Genomic DNA, 22,091 nt, shown 5'->3' with positions numbered 1-22,091 from the left:
GATTCGACGTGTTCTATCACTGAATTTTTAGATCCATGGATACTTAGCTGAATATTAACGCAAAAACGATGAGATGTCAATCTTCATCACTATTTATTGTACCGTAAACAGATACCAGAAAATAAAGAAAATTGGATCACAAGATAAAGCTACATCATCTGCCTCGAAAATCTTTCCTGAAAGCCTTGAACTCTTCGGCATTAAAATATCGAAATTGCTTATAGATTAGACTCGAGAATTTACATCTTTTATAGTCTAGACAACTCGTTAATAAAGTCTCATGTCTTTTATTCCCAGAGACTTCCGATGATTAAATTTCATTCATGCAGCCTTCGTCGCTATACATACAATTTTATATAACTTCTAATTACTACATTAACGATGTTCTGCGCCGTCTTCGATTTGCCTTGGGAAATTACAAACGATGAGCCGGATAGTCGGCATACCAGCTGAAAGCTCCGTTCGAGCCGGTATGTCCTCCGAAATCGACATAGTCCAGGACACGTGCGGCCGATCGCTCGGAACGCTGTATCTCAGAGTCGTCTTGATGAGAAGCGCTGGATACAGCAACTGGTACATATGCCTCCGTTTGTCTGGCCACCCTTGATAACGAGGGTGTGAGCGGATTCACCTCGATGACGTCGATACCGTCGATACCGTCGACAGGAATAGCGATGTAACGTCGGCCTCCTAGTGCACCGCAAACAGCGCACAGCAACGTCAATGCAATACCCTAGAAAAAAAAACATCAAATTTTATTTAATACTTTATCAGTCGGGAGCCTATTAATAGGCCTTTTACTGCCTATTGACCGCTCATCGATTGGATAATAATTGACAATGAACATTTCGTTATTCTTATCATTCTGCTATATGTACCGATTTCCAAATTTTGTTCGAAAAACATTTACAATACGTTCGACAATGTGTATCGATTTTATCCGCGAGCAGTAGATAAAGTGTTAATATAAATTATCTTTCTTTGGTACTTGAAATTCAATAATTTTGAAATCAAAGCAAGGATTTATAAAATAAAATCTGTACACATATTCAAGAATTTGATCTATTGAAGAGAATCTATCAAATTATTTTGTCAAAATAAAAATTTTGATTTTAACATGGTCTCCATTTTAATCTTTATTATGAAATTATATTATTCTTTTTTAATTATTAGTCATTTCAACGGTAATTAAAAATAATTTATTTTAATATAAGAAAAAAACATACACAAAATAATGAAAATTAATTTTGAATAAATTTGTGAAATATACTTTTCGAGCCTTTTTTTATTATTGAAAAACGAGATATTCCATTTGTCGAATGCAATATAACTCTATGTAAAGAGATTAATGAAGTTATAATAAACAATATAAATGTTATTTACCAAATTATTCATCATTCTTGCGGTGAGCTGAAAGTAAACAGGAAATCGATTCGTCGAACTAAAGAGAGGAGCTCAGTCGTCGCCGTTTTATACGGTTCGCTTCGCCGCAGCTTTCTAGTCTCTCTGGAAGGAACCGACAATTACTTCTGGCTACTTCTTATACCATGTTTATCCCAATCGCGAGTCAATTGTCGCGCTAGGCTGGTACGACCGCGAGCCGTTGAAACGTGCAGCGGAGTTCTCGAAAAAAAATCGTTATATCCTTCTTCCCGAGTCACGCCTCGGCACTTTCGATCTTCTTTTAACCGAACTTTCGATCATCCTTTATTTTCCCCGTGCGTTTTTCTTTCCGCGATTCGATGCGGCACGCTTGCCGATTCAGCTACTTGTTGACGGTTTAATAACTTGAACAATCAGTTTTTAAAAAAATAAATTTATTTTCTTACATTCTTACATTCTTAAATCAACAAAAATTATTTTTTTTATCATTATATACGCTTGTCCTTGTTTAATCGTCATCAGTTTGAAAACTATTGTAACAACGATATCAGTATCTTTCTTTTCTTATCACATTTTATCATTATTAAACAGAGTGAGCTGAAAAAACTTACGTAATAATTATTAATGTACTAAATCTTTATACTATTGAAAGAGCTACTCTCACATTTGTTTTTTTCCGTTTATCCAACTGTTATCCTTAAAAAATCATTCCATTATATTACGATTTAATTATTCACTCATATCGCATATATTGTCATATGTTAATACAGTTAAAAAAAAGTTACAAAAATAAAAAATCAAATACGTATGTCATAATATCCGATTCCAATATATCAAAAATATTATATCCTATATACTAAAAAACAGTTAGTGTTTTTTATATACACATATATAAACTTTGATTATAAAATAGGAACTACTATATATGTATATATAAATAATACAGTATAGTGACTCCAAACAGAAAAAGAATAGAACTTAATACTTGGTTTCGCTCTGCATGATGTTTGGATTAATTTCAATAGTTCGATATGTTTCATCTAAGTTACTATTCAAATTCATTCAAGATTATTCGCGTAGTGTGTCCTATATTAATATTTTTCTTTTACTGGTCAGAGAGAATTGTTCATTTAGTTCTTTATCGGTATTTCTTATTTCTTCGATCGGCTGCTCAGATTCCTAAAAAGTTATTATAAATGAAATAAAACGAAAAGAAGAATTGTCAATATTCACATCAGTTTCGTGAGTCACAGTATACTCTTAAAAATATGATAAATAAACATTATTACCTCTTTTGATACCATTAATTCAATTATTTCTTCAAATTAATATTGGCCTTATGAATAGCATTTACTCAGGATCGGATAGAACGAATGGAGAATTGCATTTACGACGGTGAGACAATGTGAAACTCACTTCCGAATAGACTTCTTCCTCGATTTCAGCCAATCCCATTTGTACCAAGTTATCCCCAATGTTCTATAATGATAGAGCATTTATAAGACTTTTAAACAAACACGTGTGTAATACGTGTTCTAAGTTTTTCTTTTAGGAAAAATTATTTTGATACAATTTTCAAATGAAATATTAACATCGAATACAGCTTTCTAAGATATTTTTAAGATATGTCATTAAAATTAATTCCACGCAACAGTGTGAGCACAACATTCACTACATAAATTATACAACAGCTGTTTTTTCCTTTTAAAATTTATCTACGCTTCACACTTATTGACGACTTGCATCTTTTATTTGCGATAAAATTTGACAAAATTTCGGTATTTTATGATACAGCGCGATTATTCATAATACAGAAATTCAATAAATTATTTTAAAAAATTTTTCATAGAAAAATAGATATTTAAATTATATTTTTAAAATTGATAAATAAAAGGAAACCTATATAGATGTTAATACGTAAATTATTAGATTGTTTTAAAATCTCAATAAAGTCGCACATTTGTGGCGCGATATTTTGCAGAAATCCAAGCATAAAGCCAAAAAGTGTTTAAATGGCGAGGACACTGAGTATATAGAGTTCAAAATTTAGGAAATTTAGAAATTTTTTATACCCCTTTCTTACCTGAGTGCTAGCCTTGTACAGATCAATGCAAGGAATCACTGACCCTTTACGGTGAGGTTCTTCGCGTGCGACCACACGCTCTTTGTAGCCTTTAACTGTAGCGACAAGCGATTCCCATTTCCCTAAATAAACCAAGTCGGCGAACTTCTTGCAGGCTTTGGAAGTCCACTTGTCTCCTCTGAAAATAACAATATGTTTCATTGAAGGCGATCAATAACTGAAATGAAGTCATTGATCAGTGAGATATTGATTTACCGTGGCTTCACGTTTGCCAGCGAACACTCCACCGCCTGCTGTCGTAAGCTCAACATGTCTGTACGGAGTTCCAACATATCATCTTCATGCACGATTTTCACATCTCCATAATCCACAAGAAAGACTTGGTACATAGGGGAGTTTATGACGGACATTACTTCTGCACGATACACCTTGTTGTCATATTTATGTCTGACTGCTACCATTTGGCCTTTTATTATCTAGAATTAATAACCGGTTATAAACGATAGATATAATTGAACTATATTATTAGTGATAATATAATATCGTATGTACAACTCTATCTCTCGTTTATATTTATTTTAAATATCTTGCTACAGCAATATCTTAAAGTTAATCGAGTCACGTCTCTTCCGCTTACTGTTTTCAAAATATGGAGCTTGCAATTTTCCTCATTACTGTAATATTCCGTCATCTCGTATACTAAGTGCTGTAACTCGGCGTTTGCACGATTGATCACTTGAATCCAGAACAGGTTTGGCGACTTCATCGCAGATACATATACTTCCATTGAACCATCTATTAAAATTAAAATTTAATTGTAATACAGTATCAAACAAATTAATGAACTTTAATGAAATGCTGTAAATTATAATTTACAAAAATCAAATGTTTCACGAATACAAGTTGTTTTTATTACGTACTTTGTAATGCAGGAGTTAAAATAAGATGCTTAGATGTTCTAGAATTATTGTTACTTGAAGACGATTCAGATATTCTTTTCATTGCAACATCGCAATTTAATTCAATTTGAGATTTAGCCTCTTGAATTTTACTTTCTATCAGACTAGCGGCTAACTTTACTTGTTTATCAGTCCCCCTTATTACTATATTTCTGTTTTTACCTATAAAAAATAAATTACCACGATTACTACAACAATTGCTATTATAGATTCTAGCAGAATTAATACAGAATTAAAAAAGAATTAATTGTATATCATAATATATATAGTTAACAATGAAACAAAATATATTAATCAAGACAAATCGTAACAAACACGTTAAAATGATATGTACCTTTGTATTTAGCAATAGCTTCATAACCAATGATTTTTGCACCAGAAGACTTTTCTATTTCTTCCATAGCACACCTATCTTTCTCTATGATTTCTCTGCAAACATCATATGGCACTAAATAATCATAAATATCACTATCAGGACTCTCTATCATGTCTTCAGTATCAGGATTTCTACGATATACAGGCATTCTTCCAGATGAAAGATACATCTTTAGCCGACATTGAGCTTCGAATTTTTCCTGAACTCTGTCTTCTATTTCTATAACGGCTGATGCTATTTGGTCAGCAGTTCCCTTTATTGTAACCCTTTTCTTCAATCCAACTGCAAAGAATTAGTAATTATTACAGTAACACGATACACAGTAACATAAGTAATACTATCGTTACTCAATATAAATTATGTACGTACTTGCAGTTTCATGAGCACCATTCTCAACTGTAACTTTTACGCCGTAGGTTTTTTGAATCTGTTGCACAAATTCAGCTGGACTTCGAAAAACTCTGTCAAAGCCTTCGAAAGACAGGAACAATTCAAAGGTTTCGATGACAGGTTGATTCTCTACTATATTTTGTATCATACCCTGCGCCGAGGTAATGTTTTTCATGTCGTCGGACCATATGTGACAGATACGTTCTGAATCATATGGGATTTCCTTATCCATTTTGATCCGCGTGTTGGTTAACTCTTGGATATTTCTTATTACATTACCACCTTTACCGATAACAGCGGGTACATACTTCTGAGGTATTCTCAATTTTACACAGACTTCCTTACGTTTGGACTCTCTCTTTGCTACCCGATCATATTTCTTTCTATCATCATCATCATCATCATCCTGCGACACGATATTAATAGATAAACTTGTTTAGCAAACAAATAAACTTTACTGAACTTTATATAGACAGATTTGTAATCGAGAAAAAGTGGCATAAAGAAATTTTGTGGTAGGAATGCAAACTTTACCTTTTCAAGCATATTAAACAACACAAGTGCCACTGACAGTCCAAAAGTTGTTAGAGATATGCCTAATAAAATCGGCAATACCGACTGTCTGTTCACACTTGATATCCACTTCATTTTTCTATGGATTTAACCAAAATGATGTATCTTGATGTAAAATATCTGCAACAAAATATAAAAACATTGAAAACATACATGTATTATTTATATAATTAATAATTTATACATATTTACATACTAATTTACATAATTAAAAAATATATATTTCGCATTTTTTTTCAGTTTTTATTAATACGTAAAGAGGTATTGATCGGAAAAAACAGAAATTTTCTCAGCAGTAACATGTGATTATCTTACGTTTTCGGCGTAAAATTTAATAATCTAATCTAATATTCAATAATTTCATGAAGAGATACATCTCGTGTAAAATCTCGATTTAACCGAACTCGCTGGTGAAAACATTTCTCATATTTTCTCAGAAATTTTCTAAGAATTTAGATTTATGAAAAATTTTGAAAAAATATATAAATAATTTCTCAGATACTTTCAGAAATAATTGGATGAGGATTTTCGGAATACTTCAGTATCCGTATATGTATGAAAATTTCTGATAAAAACTGATAAACGATTTTCTTATATTTATTCAGATTTCTACAAAGATGTGTTGGCGGGAAAAATCTGAAATATTTTATTATTATTTTGTCAGTTTTTCTGAAAGATGTTCCAATTTGTGTTAAAAGTCTGAAAAAAATCTTAAAATTCTAAGACAGTCTTCAAATGTTGATAATAATTCCGATTAATACTATGAAAAATTCTGAGATCTTTTCCAGGACTATTACTGGAATGTGCTCTACATTAGAAAAAAAGGGGACGAAAAGATGGAGAACCAGTTCGTCCCTTTATAATGCTGTATTCTTCGAAAACAATAGAAAACAATTGATCAATCCAAATTCGCTAAAGAAACAGAAATAGGGTCTGTCTTCTGACTATTGCTGAACTGGCTGCACTAGTTCAGCAACAGAAAACAGACCCATGATCCCTAATCAACCCATCTTTTTCTTCTTTTTGCCCGGGTGCTAATTAAGCCTGGCAGTTCCATTCACCTTCCAATACACTATACAGTTCGTTGATATCTTTAGCGATTACATCACCGTTCACGTGTCATAACCTCAATCGTGGATTCAAACAGACAAACTTCGCGTTCCCGTTAGAACCGCAAAGATTGCTATTAACAAGCATTAATGAGAGATACCAATAATATAATGAGTCAGATGCTTTTCTCGTCCGATCACGCAATCGATGGAAAGAAAAAAGATGCGGCCGCTTTCCTTGCACTTGGAAAGAGACGCGCACTAACCTCTCATTTTCATTCTTATGTTTCTCCTATATTGTCCCTACTTGTCTCTGTTAAATATAGTTATCGGTTATAAATACGCTCACATAACACACACATGACATAATTTATTAACATAAATCGAATACATACCTCAGTTAAATAGAATCTGACCACGCGGAATAATAAATAAATCTCTGCGATATATATAGAACCCGGCGGAATACCATCTCTCATCTCTCGGAAGCCGGGGGCCGGGGCGGAGCGCTATACGCATGCGTAGAACGTTATCAAAATGGGCGCGTTCAGCAGACCAAGCCGCTCAGTAACAGTCGAACGTGATTGGCTCTTACTTTTAGAACCAACCAATCAACGCAGAGTGTTGATAAGACGAACTCAACAGTTGTGTCTGCTAAACGCGGCCATTTATCAACCATAGATCTGTCCACGTCGCTTGAAATCTCTGAAAATATTTGCACCTAAAAAGAGATAGATATGCATTCGGGCGTTGGAGAGAGAGCGAGAAAACGAAGCCCTGGAGTGCAGAAAGTGCAGGCAGGTAGCAGGAATACCTCACGTGACCCCACGTGACGTTTATAATTCGAAAAGATAGAATGGTCTGAAGTGAGTCACGAATTCGAGTTTCAAGGGCTACGATCTTGATATTAGGAAGGTATGACACCCTAGATGGTTTATCAGCTTACTTCATTTCGCATCTTACAAATAATCTGAGAGTGTAAAATTCAAATTGAATTAAGTTCGCGGTTGCATCGAAATTCTGTGTGTTTGCTGATAATTTTTTCGATTTTATCGAAATATATTCAGCTGATTAACTTTGACGATAGGCCTGTTTCGTTTTAGCTGAACTTCTTGCACAGTTCATTTTTCCTCTTTTTAATTTCTTTTCACGTTGGAGAGAAAAAGAGAAAAAGATGAAAACTGTGCTAATTCAATTCACGTGTCCTTCGCACCGCTACTTGCGGTTAACTTCCCGTAGCTTGTGAATTTATGTTATGTAACTATGTATTCAATATATATCCTTGACAACCCTTGATGGAATGGAACGTCTTCAGTCTTGTCCGTTATCTTTGTTTTGTTGTTATATCTAAACCGGTTTGTACTGGTATATCTAATCGAGCTCGCACAACGCATCGCTCCGTCGAGTGTTTGACATAGATATCGGAGAGCAGTATACGTGAAAGTCGCAGGTCGCAGTCGGTGGAAGCCTACAGACCCGGTCTACAATCGCTGTATCAGACAAATGTCTGTCAAATCCGTTTGTGCGACTCGGTGAATCCTTGAAACTGAGTTAAGTTGATAGAGGACTTTTTCATCGCCGGGAGAAATATTTAGAGATTACGTGAGTACGCCCGTGGCATCTGCAAACGTGTTTTGACGAATCGATTATTATCTTTCAATTTCCTGATTTAAACAGCGCAATGAGTCGACCATGGAAGGTTTTGGTGGACCACAAGGAGGTGCCCAAGCCCGGCATCGAGTTGCTTCAGGCTCACAAGTAAGTCTGAATAAATTTGGAATATTTAAGAAAATTATACAGATTACTCATCGTTTACTATTGTTTATGTAGCTGCGAGGTCGCTACTCTAGAGAATTATAATGCAGATGTATGTCGATCAAAAATATTGGACACTCTTAAGGAGCAGAGCTTCGATGCTGTATTCCTCGCTAGCAAAGTTAAAGTTGACGAGGAGTTTCTCGATGCCGCCGGTAGAGATCCATTTTTATTGCTTTTCTCGATAGAACTTCTTCATTTCCTGTCTTGAGCGGTTCCATGATTACGCAGCCGTCCAAATTGTCTCAAGCAAAACTCGTTTCAACGTTTGTTTGAATGTTTAAAAAATACGCTCTTGAAACTTAATTGATGTGTTTTCTACAAATGCCTACAAATTATATCTTGAATGAAGCGTCAAGAAGCGTAGGAAAAGGAGAGCATTTAAAATTGTTTAATGTTAAAATTAATAACATCGGCTTTTGGAACGGCGCGATTTTATTTCAAGACTTTCAAGCACAGGATGAAGAATGAGATGAATCAATTGTAACTGTTTAAAAAAAAAAGTACACGATATGCGAATGCATATCTTTTCTTTTAAAGCGTAAAAAAATGTGACTGCGAGATTTTATCAAGCAAATCAACGAATTTGACTTTCGTTTTTCAGGGAAAAATTTAAAGGTCATATCGACAATGTCGTCCGGATATGATCACTTAGATACTACATTAATTAAAGAAAGAGGAATTAAAGCCGGGCACACACCGGAGGTGCTGTCCGCTGCAGTCGCGGAAATGGCAGTGCTCTTGTTGTTAGCCGCGGCGAGACGCGCCCATGAGGGTCGCCAGAAGCTGGAAAAGTAACTGTTTTGACTCATTTTAGATTACAATTCAATCGATATAAAAATCCTTGCTTGAAAAGTCCGATAAGATTAGATCATTAGATAGAATAATAATCGATATAATCAAAGTGCTTTCTTGTTCAATGAATATCGGTTCTCTTTCTGGTACGTTTGATAAATATTCTCCATGTATATTTTTTTTATTCTGCATTTATATTGCATTGATATATGTATGTAAGTATAGATCTAGCCGAATGGTCTATAATAAAATTATATGTTAAGTCTGCTTCTATCGTCTATGCTTTTATCAGGTTGCTTATATACGTATAATCAAAAACTGTATAGTGTAGCAATAGATATATAATACAATTAATAACGTATAATTAAGATGCGAGAGAAGTACAGGACCACAGTGGCTGCTGGGACGAGATTTACGAGATTCTACGGTCGGCATCTTTGGCCTAGGAAATATCGGCAAAGAAATAGTTAAACGATTGAAGGCATTCGAAGTAGGGAAATTTATCTACACCGGACGTACGCGCAAGGAAGAAGTAGGTACGCTCGCAACTTATTAGGAGACTAATATTTTTTCCAGTCTCAATGTTCTACATGTCTATATTCTATATATTGTCAATATATTTTACTTCATACAATTTTACCTATAAGAGTTCAATATGCGAAATATAGATTAAAATATATATGTTTTTATTAATTTTATTATATTTATCTAAAAATATAGAAATTCCCAAGAGTCTAGGTTCGTTAATTAAATAGATTTCCAATAATAAATAAATCTTTAATTGCTTCGTGAAAATTTCTTCTGCGTTTATCTGAATAGTGCATTTATAGGATTATTATTGGAACAAATTTTTTACACACACGTAATCCAATAATTACACAACGCAGTAATCCTTTAAAACGAGTAATATGATTCAGAAAAGGAACTTGGAGTGGACTATGTAACTTGGGATAAGCTTCTGGAGCAGAGCGATTTTCTCGTGATTTCGGCACCTCTGACTGATGAAACCCGAAAACGTTTCGACGACAACGCTTTTGAGAAAATGAAGAAGAAACCCATCTTCGTGAACGTGGCTCGCGGTGAGATCGTCGATACCGATGCACTTGAGAGAGCTCTTTGTAAGATGAAGATATTCGCTGCCGGACTAGACGTCACCGATCCGGAACCGCTACCACGTGAACACAAACTTCTAACACTACGTAATGTTGGTCGGTATAATCATTTTCATTTTCTTGTTATTCTTTCTTATAACACGGAATATCGCACACCTGAGTATTAAAAAAATCGATCATGCTCTTAGGAATTCTACAATTTCAAAATTCAAGGAATGTAATGCTATAATATATCTAATATTGTATCATAATTTACATGTAGTGTATCTTATTAGCAATTTTATATTTTGGTTATTACAGAAATTGTGCCACACTTAGGCAGCGCGACGATAAGAACCCGTGATGACATGGCCAAAGTCGCAGCGCAAAATATTGTCAACGGCCTTAGGGGCGAAGACTTGGTATACGCTATACCTTTATCCTAAATCCATCTTCTTTGTACGTTGTAATTATATCCGTCAGGCGATCAAGTAAATATTTTTATTGGTATATAAAATGAATTTTCTCTAAATATTTTTGAAAATCTTGCTTATCAAATCCAATTTATTTATTTATTGTTATATTGAAATGGTTTTATATAAATAATGCTACGTAGTAGGATATCTTCAAAAATTGTACAACGGCGTTAGTATATTTAGATGTTTCTTGAAGTCTCATGATCAAAACTTGCTCTTTCATCTAAATCTATTAATATTCAAATATTCTTATCAATTTATTACTAAATTAATGTCATAAATTGGAAAGTTATAGAATACATTATTTTATAAAAGATATCACGTGTAGTATTTTTTTAAACAAATAAATAATATTCTAGCTCTAAGTATAAATCTCTGAATTTCTCAAAAAAAACTTCTCTGTGATAAGTTCTTACATCAAAATATTATGTAATAATTACTTTTCAAAACACACTTGCAACATTATGAACAAATGCAAGCAAGTAAAAACGTGAAAACACGTCATTCTTAATATCTTAAAAAAAAAAGACTGTTTATGCAGTACTTGCAATAATTCACAGATTCTGAAGTGTTCAGCATTTATCACCCGTAATGAACAACGGGTAACCATCAGGCTTCCACCACTGCATTTTTTAAACTACTTAAAATAGGGTCAATCTTGTTCTCCAGCGACAATACATGGCCAGTGTTGCAGCTGTGACTAGCGATAAAACTAACAACCAATGGCAACTTATTCATCTGGATTACCTGAAAAGAAAATAAAAGAAGATTCTTAACTGCAAAAACAATTTCATCGAATAGACAAATTATACTCGTAATACATTAATTTTAAAATTTATTTCATACTTTTGTCGCGCATTTTACCTGGTAATTACTGTACATGCATATAACGGTTTTATTTTTGCCAAGTCCCAGTTTACTTCCCTGATCCGTAGCCATTCCGAAAGTGGATAAAAAACTGGCTCTCGTAGCTAACTCTGGTGCCTTTTCGTTAGCTACGGATATAACAGGCACTCCGTCCCTGTCCGTAATTAATATGCTGTGCAAACCTTCTACGTCGGTTAGCAGTCCGTAAAGAAACTTCTTCAATTCCTAAAATAACAAAAGCGCAATCTGAGCAACAGATAGAACGATCGAACAAGATCCGAAATATTTCACATCTAATCAAAACAAAGCGTATAACCTCAAATGCAAAAGAATGCAACGCTTTTTACAGCGAATGTCCAAACTTACAACTGTCATTCTTTCTGGAAAACGTGGCCGTAAACGACGACCAAGCGATAGGATTAGTTTCTTCGGATGCACACGATCGTCGAGCGTTATCACCTTTCGCCTTCGATAACCTTATCGCGATACACGACACGCCTTTTTACGATCGATGAGACGTGACGATTGCTACGTATAACAGCAATAAATTCTAATCGTTCTTACAAAAGCTCCACCGTTATTTCACTCTACTGGGATTTGTATTGGGTTTGACATCAATCCCTCCTGCAAAAAGCACCGCAATAAATATAGAAAAGTTAAAATTCTGCAAAGTATTATAAAAAAATATTTAACTTTCTCATCCTACCTCGCGATATTGTTTATTAATACACCCACTTTGTAGCTGAAATCTTTGTACTCTTCAACTTTCTTCTTCTCTTCGTCTAATTATATTATTTATATTTTCTATTTCATTTCGAGAAGTGCAAGACAGAGCAGATACAAAGAACAAACCTACAATCAGATCAGTTCTCTGCAGCTGAATTTCTTTGTACTTTTTCTCTATCTTCCTTTTCTCAACCGACAACTAATCGCGTGTCTATCTCATTTCAGAGTGCAGAAAGTGTTACGTAGCGCAGTTATAAGGAACAGAACTTTGTACGCACATCCACATCTGACATCACCAACACTCGCACGCCAGTGCAAATTAGGCATTACGGATGGTGTCGTTAGGTTAGGTTATGTTTGATCACGTCGTGATCGGTATGTACCATGTAGTACATCAATGTAAATTACTAAATTAAGAAATTACTCCCTCTAATGTTGAGGTGGAACCGACGAGGTCTCATATCGCTCGACGTGTCAGCCGAGTGGGAACGTATCTGTCGAGAGGTACGAGATAACACGTAGGAAGGTGCTGTATCCATACAATCTTTTTTTTTTCTTTTTCATGTAATCGGAGGCAATCTATCGGCACGTTGTATCGCATATTATAAAATAACATTACTTGCAATTTGTCTCAGTGTTGGCTTTCCCTCGCACGAAATTCGAATTGTGTAAAGTCTCTTGCGGAACGTCTGGCGGATTTTTTCCATTTTACGTAGAACTCGAATTTATGTAATTCCCGTATGGAAAGTCCAGTGGATTCTTCTCATTTTATCTAAAATTCAGCTTACGTTAGTCCTTGGAAAGCAAATTTTGTATTTAATTATTTTTGAAAGTGATATGTGTTCGAGATATTGCAGAATCATCGACTGTTCTTTCGATCAGTAGTTGATGATCTTACTTTTTTTATCTTTGCCATTTAGAATTAAAATTTTAGAACTAAAATTAGCCGAGAAGTATTTTTTCCTCCTGAAATTTAGTTTGTTGGAAATGGAATATAAAAAAACACAGAAGAGTAAATAGATAGTGCATAGATAACAATAGGAAATAATATTTTGAGTATTACATTGTAAGATTTTTATACTATTAAGTTATTTTCAATTACAAACAATTCTTGGATTAATGTGTTTTTTTTTTCCAAGAATTGTAAAGTTAGGAATTCAAGGAATAGTAAAACTGCCAAATGTTGTAACGAGAGCTCCATATAATGCATATCAAAGTTGATATATGCGATGATAAAATGACATATTTAATATATCATTTAATATATTATTCTAATGATCAACCAATATTGCATAATTATAGAAAAAGGGGAGTTGCTGAGTTCTAATGTTAGTTATTGGAGACACAAGATGCAGCAGCTAGAGATAACGGGGATTATACTGAGGTTGTGCCTACTCAACGTTCTAACGATAAACTGGAGCAGCGCAGCTGTAGTACCTCATAAGAATCCGGATCAAAGTCTGATTATGCTAGGTGGTCAAGGCTTGTATAATGCCAGTGACGATGTAGTGATACTCAATGCCACAAATTTCAAGGCAAACGTTTACGGAAGTACCAGGAGCTGGCTGGTCGAGTTTTACAACAGCTGGTGCGGCTTTTGTTACAGATTCGCGCCGACGTGGAAGGCTTTGGCGAGCGACATTCTATGTAAGTTATTTATTGCGAATAATTGTAAACAAAATTGTATATTTAAAAAATTTATTAAATTACATATTTAAGTGATTTTCTCCAAGAATTAATTTGGTCAGAATAGAAAATGGCATTGACAAAATCATTCGCTCACTTTTGATTCCCTTATTTATGTATATGTATATACATAATAATTAGTTAAATAGAAACAATGTTTCAGCTTGGAATGATATCGTCGTTGTCGCGGCTATAGATTGTGCCGATGACGACAACAATCCAATCTGTCGCGAGTACGAGATTATGCACTATCCAATGCTGAAATATTTCTCTATAAACGCACACCCACCGTCCTTGGGTATAGTAATAGAAAAGGGGGACAGCGTTGATTCGGTGAGACATAATTTAATTAGCAGGCTCGAAACGGAACAACAGGAAGGACGAGGATCTACATGGCCTAACATTGCGCCATATAGGTATATCATAAATTTTTCACAGCTAATTCGTAGATATTTTCTTGTTACGACTAAACAAAATGATTTTTGTCCTCCACATATGTGTATAATCCATAATTGTTTATATTTTTTTTAAATTATTTATACTATAATTCACAATTTAAAGGCATGCTATAAAACTTATTTGTAGTTGCTTTCGATTTATTAGATTTTAGATATATATTCTCAGGTTTATGACAATTTAATGTTTGTGAATAAGACAAGCTCAATTTTTTCAAAAAAGAATTTTTTCTTTAGCGATTATCTGTGAATAAGTCAAGAGATTAAATTTTTCCCTATTTTTGCGTAAAAAAAATATTTTAGTACATCATATTTGTTCGCAGGAATGTCGAAATAACGGACATTTGGAAAACAGCATCTAGCAATGTAAAGCATTTCTTCCTCATTTTCGAGAGCACGGATTCACTCTTGGGCGCGGAAGTTATTCTTGATCTTCACAAAATCAGCAGCTTACAGATACGTAGGGTGACCTCCGACAACGAACTACTGTGCTTGATGAACAAGGTTACCAAGTTCCCAACCTTGATAGCTTTCGGACGCAATGAATCGCAAAGGGTCGTCAGCGTGAGAATACCAACGAGGCAGGGAGTTCGACGAGCTATCAAAGATTACTTGATTGCAAGAGGAGTAAATATCGACGAAGTAGGTACGACAGTGTCCCATGACACTGTGCAAAATGCGGAGAACACGCATCGAACAAGAAGCTCAACGATTGCGAAGGGTTACGAAGTGGTAGAGGAACAACTAGAAATGTCGAAAAAGACCGGTGATTATTTGTATCAACTCGATCTGGAGAGTGCGCTGCGTTACTCGATCAATCATGAGATATCCTTGATGAAGTCGATAGACGGTGAGAAAATGAAGGCGTTACAGAAATATCTCGCGGTGTTAGCGGCGTACTTTCCTCTACGACGTCATAGCGTGTATCTGGAGATAATACGCGACGTCGTCGAGAAGAAGAACGCGATGACCGGCGAGGAGTTCAGCCAGCTGGCGAAGACGACGGAGGAAGAAATGTCGCCGGTGTACTCGGGCGCGCCCCGTCAGTGGATAGGATGCAAGGGGAGCACGGATTCGTATCGCGGATATCCCTGCGGATTGTGGACCATGTTTCACATGTTGACCGTAAATTTCGCGCTGGAGCACAACAAAGCGTTCGTTACTCGGGCTATCTCGCAGGATCCCGCGGCGGTGCTGCGAGCGATGCACGGCTACATCGGGACCTTCTTCGGCTGCGCCGACTGTGCCGCGCATTTCGTGGAGATGGCCGGCACGAACAAGATATTCGACGTGCGCACCAAAGACGAGGCCGTGCTCTGGCTGTGGCGGGCACACAATCAGGTAAACGCTCGACTGTCGGGCGACGATACGGAGGATCCCGAGCACAGGAAGATACAGTATCCCGCGGCCAAACACTGCCCGACGTGTAGACACGTTAACAATAGCTGGAATGAGGAGGAGGTTTTACGATACCTAAAATTCAAATACAGCTACAGCAGCATCAAGTTCGACGGGATCAGCGATGCCGATGACACGGGCATGACGAATGGCAATGGCTCGAGAGTGAGGCTGGAGAGACTCGCCAAGGAGACGAAGCGCGCTACAGCTTTCGGTTGGGACTTGAACATATTTGACATCAGCATCTGTGTGGTGTTATACGTTACTTCGGCTGCGATACTCGTGCTAGTATGTATCAAGTTCGCCGTTAAGAGGACATATAAAAAGAAAGGTCACATTAGTTTATTGCCTAAAGTATAATTTTGTTTTTTATTTTGGCGCTTATACTCTATGCGCCCGCAATCACGTAACGTTCCTGGACCAGCAAGCATCACTCAGACACTTGAGTTTCAATCAAGAGAACGGTAAATCTCAAATCTTTTGGGTTGTGATATCTTCCAACTATATAACGATCATTCCAACGGTGATGAAAGTCGAATTTGCATCTGGGCAAATGTAATTTAAGAATTTTTCTGCATTAAACCAGTGACGCCAGTAGCGAAACGATAGTAATCAACTAATCAAAATGACTCGAAATGAATCGAAAAGCATTTACTCGATTCCAAGTAAGATGGTTGGAATCAGATAATTTATTGCGGATTATGTCAATTAACATTTTTCTACTGGCAAAAATAGCATGCATTTTGTATAGAATATTCCCAAAGCAGGGATCAACGATATATTCTTTCACGAGTTTTTTTTTTCAACAAAGATTGAATTGCCGAATAGTTATAAAATTTTCCCCCAAGTCCTTTTGAATTAGCGATCTTGCTTTGTAACATTTGCCTTGAACTCATCCAAAGAATATATCTTTATTATCGGTTTCTACGAGATTTTTATTCCGAGATTCGTATCATCTTGTAAAAGATATAGAAGTATAGATGTATGTCTGATAACATATACAGGTGACAAGATAAGAATGTGGATCAAGTAAAAAGGTACATTCATAAAGTACATTTGATTATTTAATATCACTATATATACGGAGTATATGTAGGGTAAAACTCATCTTGCTGGAACGTCAGAGAGTGCATTTATAATCCTCATGAAACAGTACGTCATTAAAAATAATATGTGTACCGCGAGTGCTCAGCGACGTGGCCGAAATGATTTTCTGTCGGAGTTACATCATTATTATTATTATGTATTGCATCGAAAAAAAACCCTAAACAGTATAAAATCATAATACAATCAATTAATTACCATAAGATATCAGATGAAAGATAGTATTCTTCTACTACTATTTTATTCCATAGCAACATGCTTCCTGAAATGTTTGCATGCACCTTTTTTTAAACACTTTTTAGATCTTTTACACTTTTACATGAAAAACTTTATACTGTTTAGGGAAACCGGCAGATATTCAGATGAAGAAAAGAATCATACATACATATAACAACTGTTAACATTTAATTAGATATTAAGCAAATGAGATGTCAAATTGCAAACTTGAAAGATTAATCAGAGAATTCATATAAAAGACGATTGTGATATATAAGTCACAAATGTCTGTACGCCGATGAAAGTCGATCTTTTGTTGATTATTTGTAAATAGGCACTCAAGAAAAATTACTTCCACTGATTATGTATATTATAAGCCATTGTCTTTCTTATGTACAGTTTTCTAATAAAATATACAATTAAATTAAAATGTACAATTGAATATATAATTATACAATTAAATATTCTATTGTGTTTAAAAACAGTAACAATTGACACGCTTTATAAAGTATTTAAAGTCTAAGTTTTCTTCAAAAAATAAAATATCAGACAATTAAGAAAATAAGAAGAAACTTGGGAAGTTTTTCGAGCGTTCATTCAGCTTTAACACAAGAGACAATTAATATCAATGTAACTTCAAAAATGTGTGCCAAAGAAATATACAATGATTTATATATATAATTAAATAAAATTATATAATACTGCCTATTTGATAGAAATCTTGTTTACAACTACGATACAGAATAGATGATACACTTTGAAGTACAATAGATTATTCATTAATTAATTACTTCAATTACTGTTCTTTGATTAAAAAAGCGTAGGGGAGACCGGGGCTAAGCCGACAACGGGGCAAACTTGACACTAGGCTTTTTGCCAATTTAAATCTATCGTAGAAACTTGCCTTTCCTACTGTAAATGCGTCTTTATGTGCCAGTATTATCAACGGAATTTGGTAACATTCTGAGTTATAGTGTAATTTTTAACGCGACATAAGCGTTTTTGATAGTGAAAAGTAATTTTTCTGATCTCTCGAAAATGTCTACTCTTTCATCGAGCTTTACTCTTGCGAATCTACCGGTAAGTGATTTTGATGGGAAATTTGATGCTCTATATGAATCCGATAATCGTTTTTGCATATTTTCAAAATGTTCATGTTTTTGAAGTGACAAAAGTGAAAAACGACGTCCGGGGCAAAGTCAACACCACGCCGTTTCGTCGGCTCCCAGTAACAAACGATGCTTGTCATGCAGCCGTATGGCTCATGACAAATGTATGCGCACGTCCGATCGCGAGTTTACTTGCATTAATTGTTTTTCAGACATGAGTTTAGATGAAGATAATTGAAAGTTCAACAATTTTTGTTCTCATTATTTCAAATGATTGTTCTAGCTACTTTATTCCGAATTTTTGTACTTTTTAAATACACAATAAACAATGTATTTTCATTTTCAGACAGTAAAAAATAAGTTCCAGATCAAATTGTGTCGATCAGACAAAGTGTTGAGTTTGCCCCGGCGGGGTGTCGAGTTTGCCCCGGCATTTTTCAATTCGAAAATTAGTCTTCGCGTCACTTTTCCTTTCCTGGCGGCAAAACAAAGCGACGTACAGCAAAACTTCCTCAATCAATTTTGTACCTGAAGAAACACTCTTTAAATATGTACCATTGAATTTGCCTAAAAATTTTAATTAAATATTAAAAATTGCCTTTGAAAAAATAGTGTCGGCTTAGCCCCGGTCTCCCCTACATTGTTTATTAATTGCTTCAATTAGTGTCCTTCGATTAAAAAAAGCGTAATCTTTCTAGCAGTTAAATTTGTTCTTTGGCCATCAGAAGTATCTTCGGCACTTTTAACACAGACAACAAATGCTTGTTTCCAACGCACTTCATAGTTTAAAAAGAATCACAACAGTTGGTTGAGGTAACTCAATCCTTCTTCGAACACAAGTGATACCATGTCACTCCATCGTGAGGCAACTGTGACTTGATATAAGGAAGCAGCCACGTCAGATACCATCGTTCTCCAAATACCTCCCTAACATTATCTCTCCAGCCCAAGTCGTACCTAAAATCCTTCTTATTGCTCTCGTCGCCCACAACGCCCCTGAGAATCAAACTAAAGTGATAAACGCACAACACCCCGGTGTACAGAGTGCCCACCGCCGAGACGACGTACAGCAACAGGTAGAACTGATCGATGGAGCTGTCGAAGCCGAAGAAGAAGATCGCCACGGGGAAGACCATCTTGACGATCGACATCGGGAACTCGAAGGGTATCCTGCTCCAGATGAAGAGGCTGCCGTAGCTGAAGGCGTACGCCGCGCCGAGGAACAGGTACCACAGGAACATGACGAAGTACCTGTGATTGTAGTAGCCCACGCAGCAGCCGGTGAACACGCAGTGGTGGTCGCGCTTCAGGATGCAGGTGTCGCAGACGTTGCAGTGCCAGGAGCGCGGCGGCGACAGGCACTCGCAGGCGGCGCACAGCCGCCAGCCGTCCGCCGCCCGGGCGGTGCTCACCGGCACGATTCGGCCGCCGCCGCCGGTGCTGGTGTCGCACAGCACCGTGTACGTGAAGTTACCTACGATATTCAGCATGATGAAGCTGCCGAGGGCGAAGTGGAGGGTGTACGCCAGGTTCTCGTCCCCGTACAGTCCTGGCAGGACGACCCACAACCCGAACCAGTACAAGAGGGGCGCGATGGTCAGGACGAAGGCCATCGACAGCAGATCGCTGACAGTCCGCGGCCACACGCTTTTCCGGATTATCATCGTCGCGCCGCTCGCTCCTCTCTCGGATCACATTAACCTCGGCTGCCCTCGCGATTTTATCGCCGCTGCTTTATTATCTCTGGAGATGTAGCTGATGTTTACGTTGACTCACGCCATTTTGAAACTACGCCCGGCCGCCCGGCCGCCGGCGGCTGAACGTGACTTCTCCGCGCATGCGTAAAACGTCGGTCACGTGGTGGCCGGTCACTAGTTGAACTTCTTGCACTCGCTTGCACCTACCTGCACCGTCCATCTTTCCTCTTCTTCTCTCCACAGGAGATTGCTGGAGACTGTCCCCATAACCAATCATAATTGGAGAATCACTGAAGTATTTTGTGTATTATTTGTATAATTAAAAAAAAAACTACGATTACGTTTATCATCCGATGTGATACTGTCAACGATGATTAAAGTCGAATATAGGATTAGGATGGCGTTGGTTCAATTTTGATGTATGATTGGAGAATTTTGGCATGTCAGACGTTAAAGTTTAAACGCATGTTGCCTGACATCGCGAGAAAATTCAACATTTTGTCCTCGACATGCACAGGTAATCCCATTTCATTCAATTTTACTTTGAGATTATGTGTAACGCTTTGAGGTTACGGAGGTTAGGTAGCGTGAATAATTTGAATTAAACCGTAGATAATTTAAATTGAATTGAACGTAATTGTTGTTATTTTGTAGTCACGTGTGTAAAAACATTCTAGGCACGCGCTCATCCTGGCACAATCGGCATTGCCATGGAAATGCGATTCTTCCAAGCGGAACTTGTGGCGAATGTACAGAACACAAGCGAGTCACAAGACCAAAGAGTACGAAGGTCGCAAATTAGTGGGGTAATAAAAACAGATAGATAAGGAAAAGACTTTTCGAGACTTTTCATTTTAACTTGCTACCGTTTTATATCACTCTAAATAATATTTGAACCATGTTTTGGATTTATTGTAAACTGTTTTGACGTATTGTTTACTGGTTCGTATATATTGTAAATTGTATATTCTCTCAATGCAGAAAGTGCTACTTGAAGTAACGAAATTTCTGTTCTTTAGCTTCTCGATGGAGAAAATGTACCGCATAGTCGCCGACGTAGAGAATTACAAAGATTTTTTACCCTTTTGCACGAAATCTGATATCACGATGAAAACCAAAGACTTCCTGAAGGCGAACTTGGTGATTGGGTTTCCGCCTATAAACGAGAATTATACGTCAAAGGTGACCATGGCGTATCCGAGGATAGTTAAAGCTGAATGTAGGGATGGCAGATTGTTCGATCATTTGGACACCCTGTGGCTGTTTAGTCCCGGACTGAAGAACAATCCTGAAACGTGCGTGATCGATTTCTCGTTGTCCTTCGAGTTCAGGTCCGTCTTTTACTCTCATTTGTCAAATTTATTTTTCAATAAGATTGTAAGGCAAATGGAGAACGCCTTCCTTGAAGAGGCGATGAGAAGGTACGGCAAGCCGTGCTTGAAGACAGTACGGCTGCAAAGATGACAAGAGATACTTTTAGAGATCATTGAATAATATTTATTTTTGTTGGCTTAATGAATTTAGTGTTACATAATTGTTTTTAAAATAAATGTATGTAAAGTTTAACAAGATTATGTAACGGAAATTGATGTGACGAGAGATGACGAACCAAGTAAATGCTTTTACTATGGAACATTTATTTTACAATAAGTGTATGAACCAAAAACATTTTCTTTTGAAAATCTAGTCAAACTTCCATAATATGTATATATAAAAAATCAATGAATTATAAAGACTACATTTAATATAAAATATGCAAAAATATGTTAGGTGGAGTATAGATTATCTACCTGAAATACCTCAATAAAAATATAATTTACATATATATCAAGTTATTGATAAA

At 36.2% G+C, this 22,091-nt stretch overlaps 6 protein-coding genes across 20 annotated transcripts; 3 read left to right on the top strand and 3 right to left on the bottom strand.

Annotated features, from left to right (window-relative positions):
- Positions 1-76: 76 nt before the first annotated feature.
- Positions 77-7,308, bottom strand: Papi (tudor and KH domain containing protein papi). Of its 6 annotated transcripts, none has more exons than XM_071701233.1 (10): positions 7,209-7,308; positions 5,726-5,884; positions 5,171-5,597; positions 4,760-5,083; positions 4,387-4,587; positions 4,104-4,261; positions 3,722-3,942; positions 3,467-3,644; positions 2,812-2,862; positions 77-733 (listed from the first exon to the last, which is right to left on the bottom strand). In XM_071701233.1, the coding sequence occupies exons 2-10, from the start codon at positions 5,837-5,839 to the stop codon at positions 416-418; spliced, it is 1,992 nt and encodes a 663-aa protein (XP_071557334.1). In that variant the 5' UTR covers positions 5,840-5,884; positions 7,209-7,308; the 3' UTR covers positions 77-415. The 6 variants fall into 6 exon arrangements, 5 of the variants coding, with proteins under 5 accessions (XP_071557334.1, XP_071557330.1, XP_071557333.1 ...); XR_011717632.1 differs by lacking the exon at positions 77-733 and adding an exon at positions 1,801-2,562 and having other exon boundaries at positions 2,673-2,862; XM_071701229.1 differs by lacking the exon at positions 77-733 and adding an exon at positions 1,801-2,562 and having other exon boundaries at positions 2,800-2,862.
- Positions 7,309-8,175: 867 nt separating this feature from the next.
- Positions 8,176-11,306, top strand: LOC139769817 (glyoxylate reductase/hydroxypyruvate reductase). Its single transcript, XM_071701238.1, has 7 exons — positions 8,176-8,415; positions 8,491-8,571; positions 8,644-8,783; positions 9,233-9,422; positions 9,793-9,959; positions 10,341-10,631; positions 10,836-11,306. Exons 2-7 carry the CDS (start codon positions 8,495-8,497, stop codon positions 10,958-10,960), a joined length of 990 nt encoding a protein of 329 aa, XP_071557339.1. The 5' UTR covers positions 8,176-8,415; positions 8,491-8,494; the 3' UTR covers positions 10,961-11,306.
- Positions 10,754-12,706, bottom strand: Lamtor3 (Late endosomal/lysosomal adaptor, MAPK and MTOR activator 3). Its single transcript, XM_071701246.1, has 4 exons — positions 12,564-12,706; positions 12,224-12,481; positions 11,855-12,082; positions 10,754-11,737 (listed from the first exon to the last, which is right to left on the bottom strand). The coding sequence occupies exons 2-4, from the start codon at positions 12,230-12,232 to the stop codon at positions 11,600-11,602; spliced, it is 375 nt and encodes a 124-aa protein (XP_071557347.1). The 5' UTR covers positions 12,233-12,481; positions 12,564-12,706; the 3' UTR covers positions 10,754-11,599.
- Positions 12,707-12,808: 102 nt separating this feature from the next.
- LOC139769809 (sulfhydryl oxidase 2) lies at positions 12,809-17,872 on the top strand. 9 transcript variants are annotated; one of them, XM_071701222.1, is made up of 5 exons: positions 12,809-12,928; positions 13,024-13,087; positions 13,886-14,230; positions 14,433-14,685; positions 15,048-17,872. In XM_071701222.1, exons 3-5 carry the CDS (start codon positions 13,933-13,935, stop codon positions 16,480-16,482), a joined length of 1,986 nt encoding a protein of 661 aa, XP_071557323.1. In that variant the 5' UTR covers positions 12,809-12,928; positions 13,024-13,087; positions 13,886-13,932; the 3' UTR covers positions 16,483-17,872. The 9 variants fall into 9 exon arrangements, with proteins under 9 accessions (XP_071557323.1, XP_071557321.1, XP_071557318.1 ...); XM_071701220.1 differs by having other exon boundaries at positions 12,819-12,928; positions 13,024-13,109; XM_071701219.1 differs by having other exon boundaries at positions 12,870-12,958; positions 13,024-13,109.
- LOC139769819 (probable palmitoyltransferase ZDHHC24) lies at positions 17,169-20,402 on the bottom strand. Its single transcript, XM_071701242.1, has one exon. It carries the CDS (start codon positions 20,213-20,215, stop codon positions 19,370-19,372), a length of 846 nt encoding a protein of 281 aa, XP_071557343.1. The 5' UTR covers positions 20,216-20,402; the 3' UTR covers positions 17,169-19,369.
- Positions 20,403-20,521: 119 nt separating this feature from the next.
- On the top strand, positions 20,522-22,012 carry LOC139769820 (coenzyme Q-binding protein COQ10 homolog B, mitochondrial). 2 transcript variants are annotated; one of them, XM_071701244.1, is made up of 3 exons: positions 20,522-20,765; positions 20,903-21,054; positions 21,268-22,012. In XM_071701244.1, exons 2-3 carry the CDS (start codon positions 20,996-20,998, stop codon positions 21,710-21,712), a joined length of 504 nt encoding a protein of 167 aa, XP_071557345.1. In that variant the 5' UTR covers positions 20,522-20,765; positions 20,903-20,995; the 3' UTR covers positions 21,713-22,012. The 2 variants fall into 2 exon arrangements, with proteins under 2 accessions (XP_071557345.1, XP_071557344.1); XM_071701243.1 differs by having other exon boundaries at positions 20,528-20,765; positions 20,926-21,054.
- The last annotated feature ends 79 nt before the right edge of the window (positions 22,013-22,091 follow it).

This window comes from Temnothorax nylanderi, unplaced genomic scaffold (genome assembly GCF_030848795.1).
Source record: "Temnothorax nylanderi isolate EJ_2023f unplaced genomic scaffold, tnyl_v1.0 TNYL_tig0024_pilon, whole genome shotgun sequence".
Lineage (NCBI taxonomy): Eukaryota > Metazoa > Arthropoda > Insecta > Hymenoptera > Formicidae > Temnothorax > Temnothorax nylanderi.
This window is presented reverse-complemented; position numbering and strand designations above follow the sequence as displayed.

Excerpts from the sequence above, each read along its gene's own strand:
- Papi (XM_071701233.1), bottom strand. The coding sequence starts at position 5,839 with ATGAAGTGGATATCAAGTGTGAACAGACAGTCGGTATTGCCGATTTTA. Across the intron at positions 4,588-4,759 it reads AGCTATTGCTAAATACAAAG|GTAAAAACAGAAATATAGTA; the intron begins GTACATATCATT and ends TATTTTTTATAG. Across the intron at positions 734-2,811 it reads TGGCTGAAATCGAGGAAGAA|GGTATTGCATTGACGTTGCT; the intron begins GTCTATTCGGAA and ends TTTTTTTTCTAG.
- LOC139769809 (XM_071701217.1), top strand. The coding sequence starts at position 12,937 with ATGTTTGATCACGTCGTGATCG. Across the intron at positions 12,959-13,885 it reads GTTTGATCACGTCGTGATCG|AAAAAGGGGAGTTGCTGAGT; the intron begins GTATGTACCATG and ends GCATAATTATAG. Across the intron at positions 14,686-15,047 it reads CCTAACATTGCGCCATATAG|GAATGTCGAAATAACGGACA; the intron begins GTATATCATAAA and ends ATTTGTTCGCAG.
- LOC139769820 (XM_071701243.1), top strand. Across the intron at positions 21,055-21,267 it reads GAAGGTCGCAAATTAGTGGG|CTTCTCGATGGAGAAAATGT; the intron begins GTAATAAAAACA and ends TCTGTTCTTTAG.
- LOC139769819 (XM_071701242.1), bottom strand. The coding sequence starts at position 20,215 with ATGATAATCCGGAAAAGCGTGTGGCCGCGGACTGTCAGCGATCTGCTG.
- LOC139769817 (XM_071701238.1), top strand. The coding sequence starts at position 8,495 with ATGAGTCGACCATGGAAGGTTTTGGTGGACCACAAGGAGGTGCCCAAG. Across the intron at positions 9,423-9,792 it reads GGTCGCCAGAAGCTGGAAAA|ATGCGAGAGAAGTACAGGAC; the intron begins GTAACTGTTTTG and ends CGTATAATTAAG. Across the intron at positions 9,960-10,340 it reads TACGCGCAAGGAAGAAGTAG|AAAAGGAACTTGGAGTGGAC; the intron begins GTACGCTCGCAA and ends AATATGATTCAG.
- Lamtor3 (XM_071701246.1), bottom strand. Across the intron at positions 11,738-11,854 it reads GCATGTACAGTAATTACCAG|GTAATCCAGATGAATAAGTT; the intron begins GTAAAATGCGCG and ends TTTTCTTTTCAG.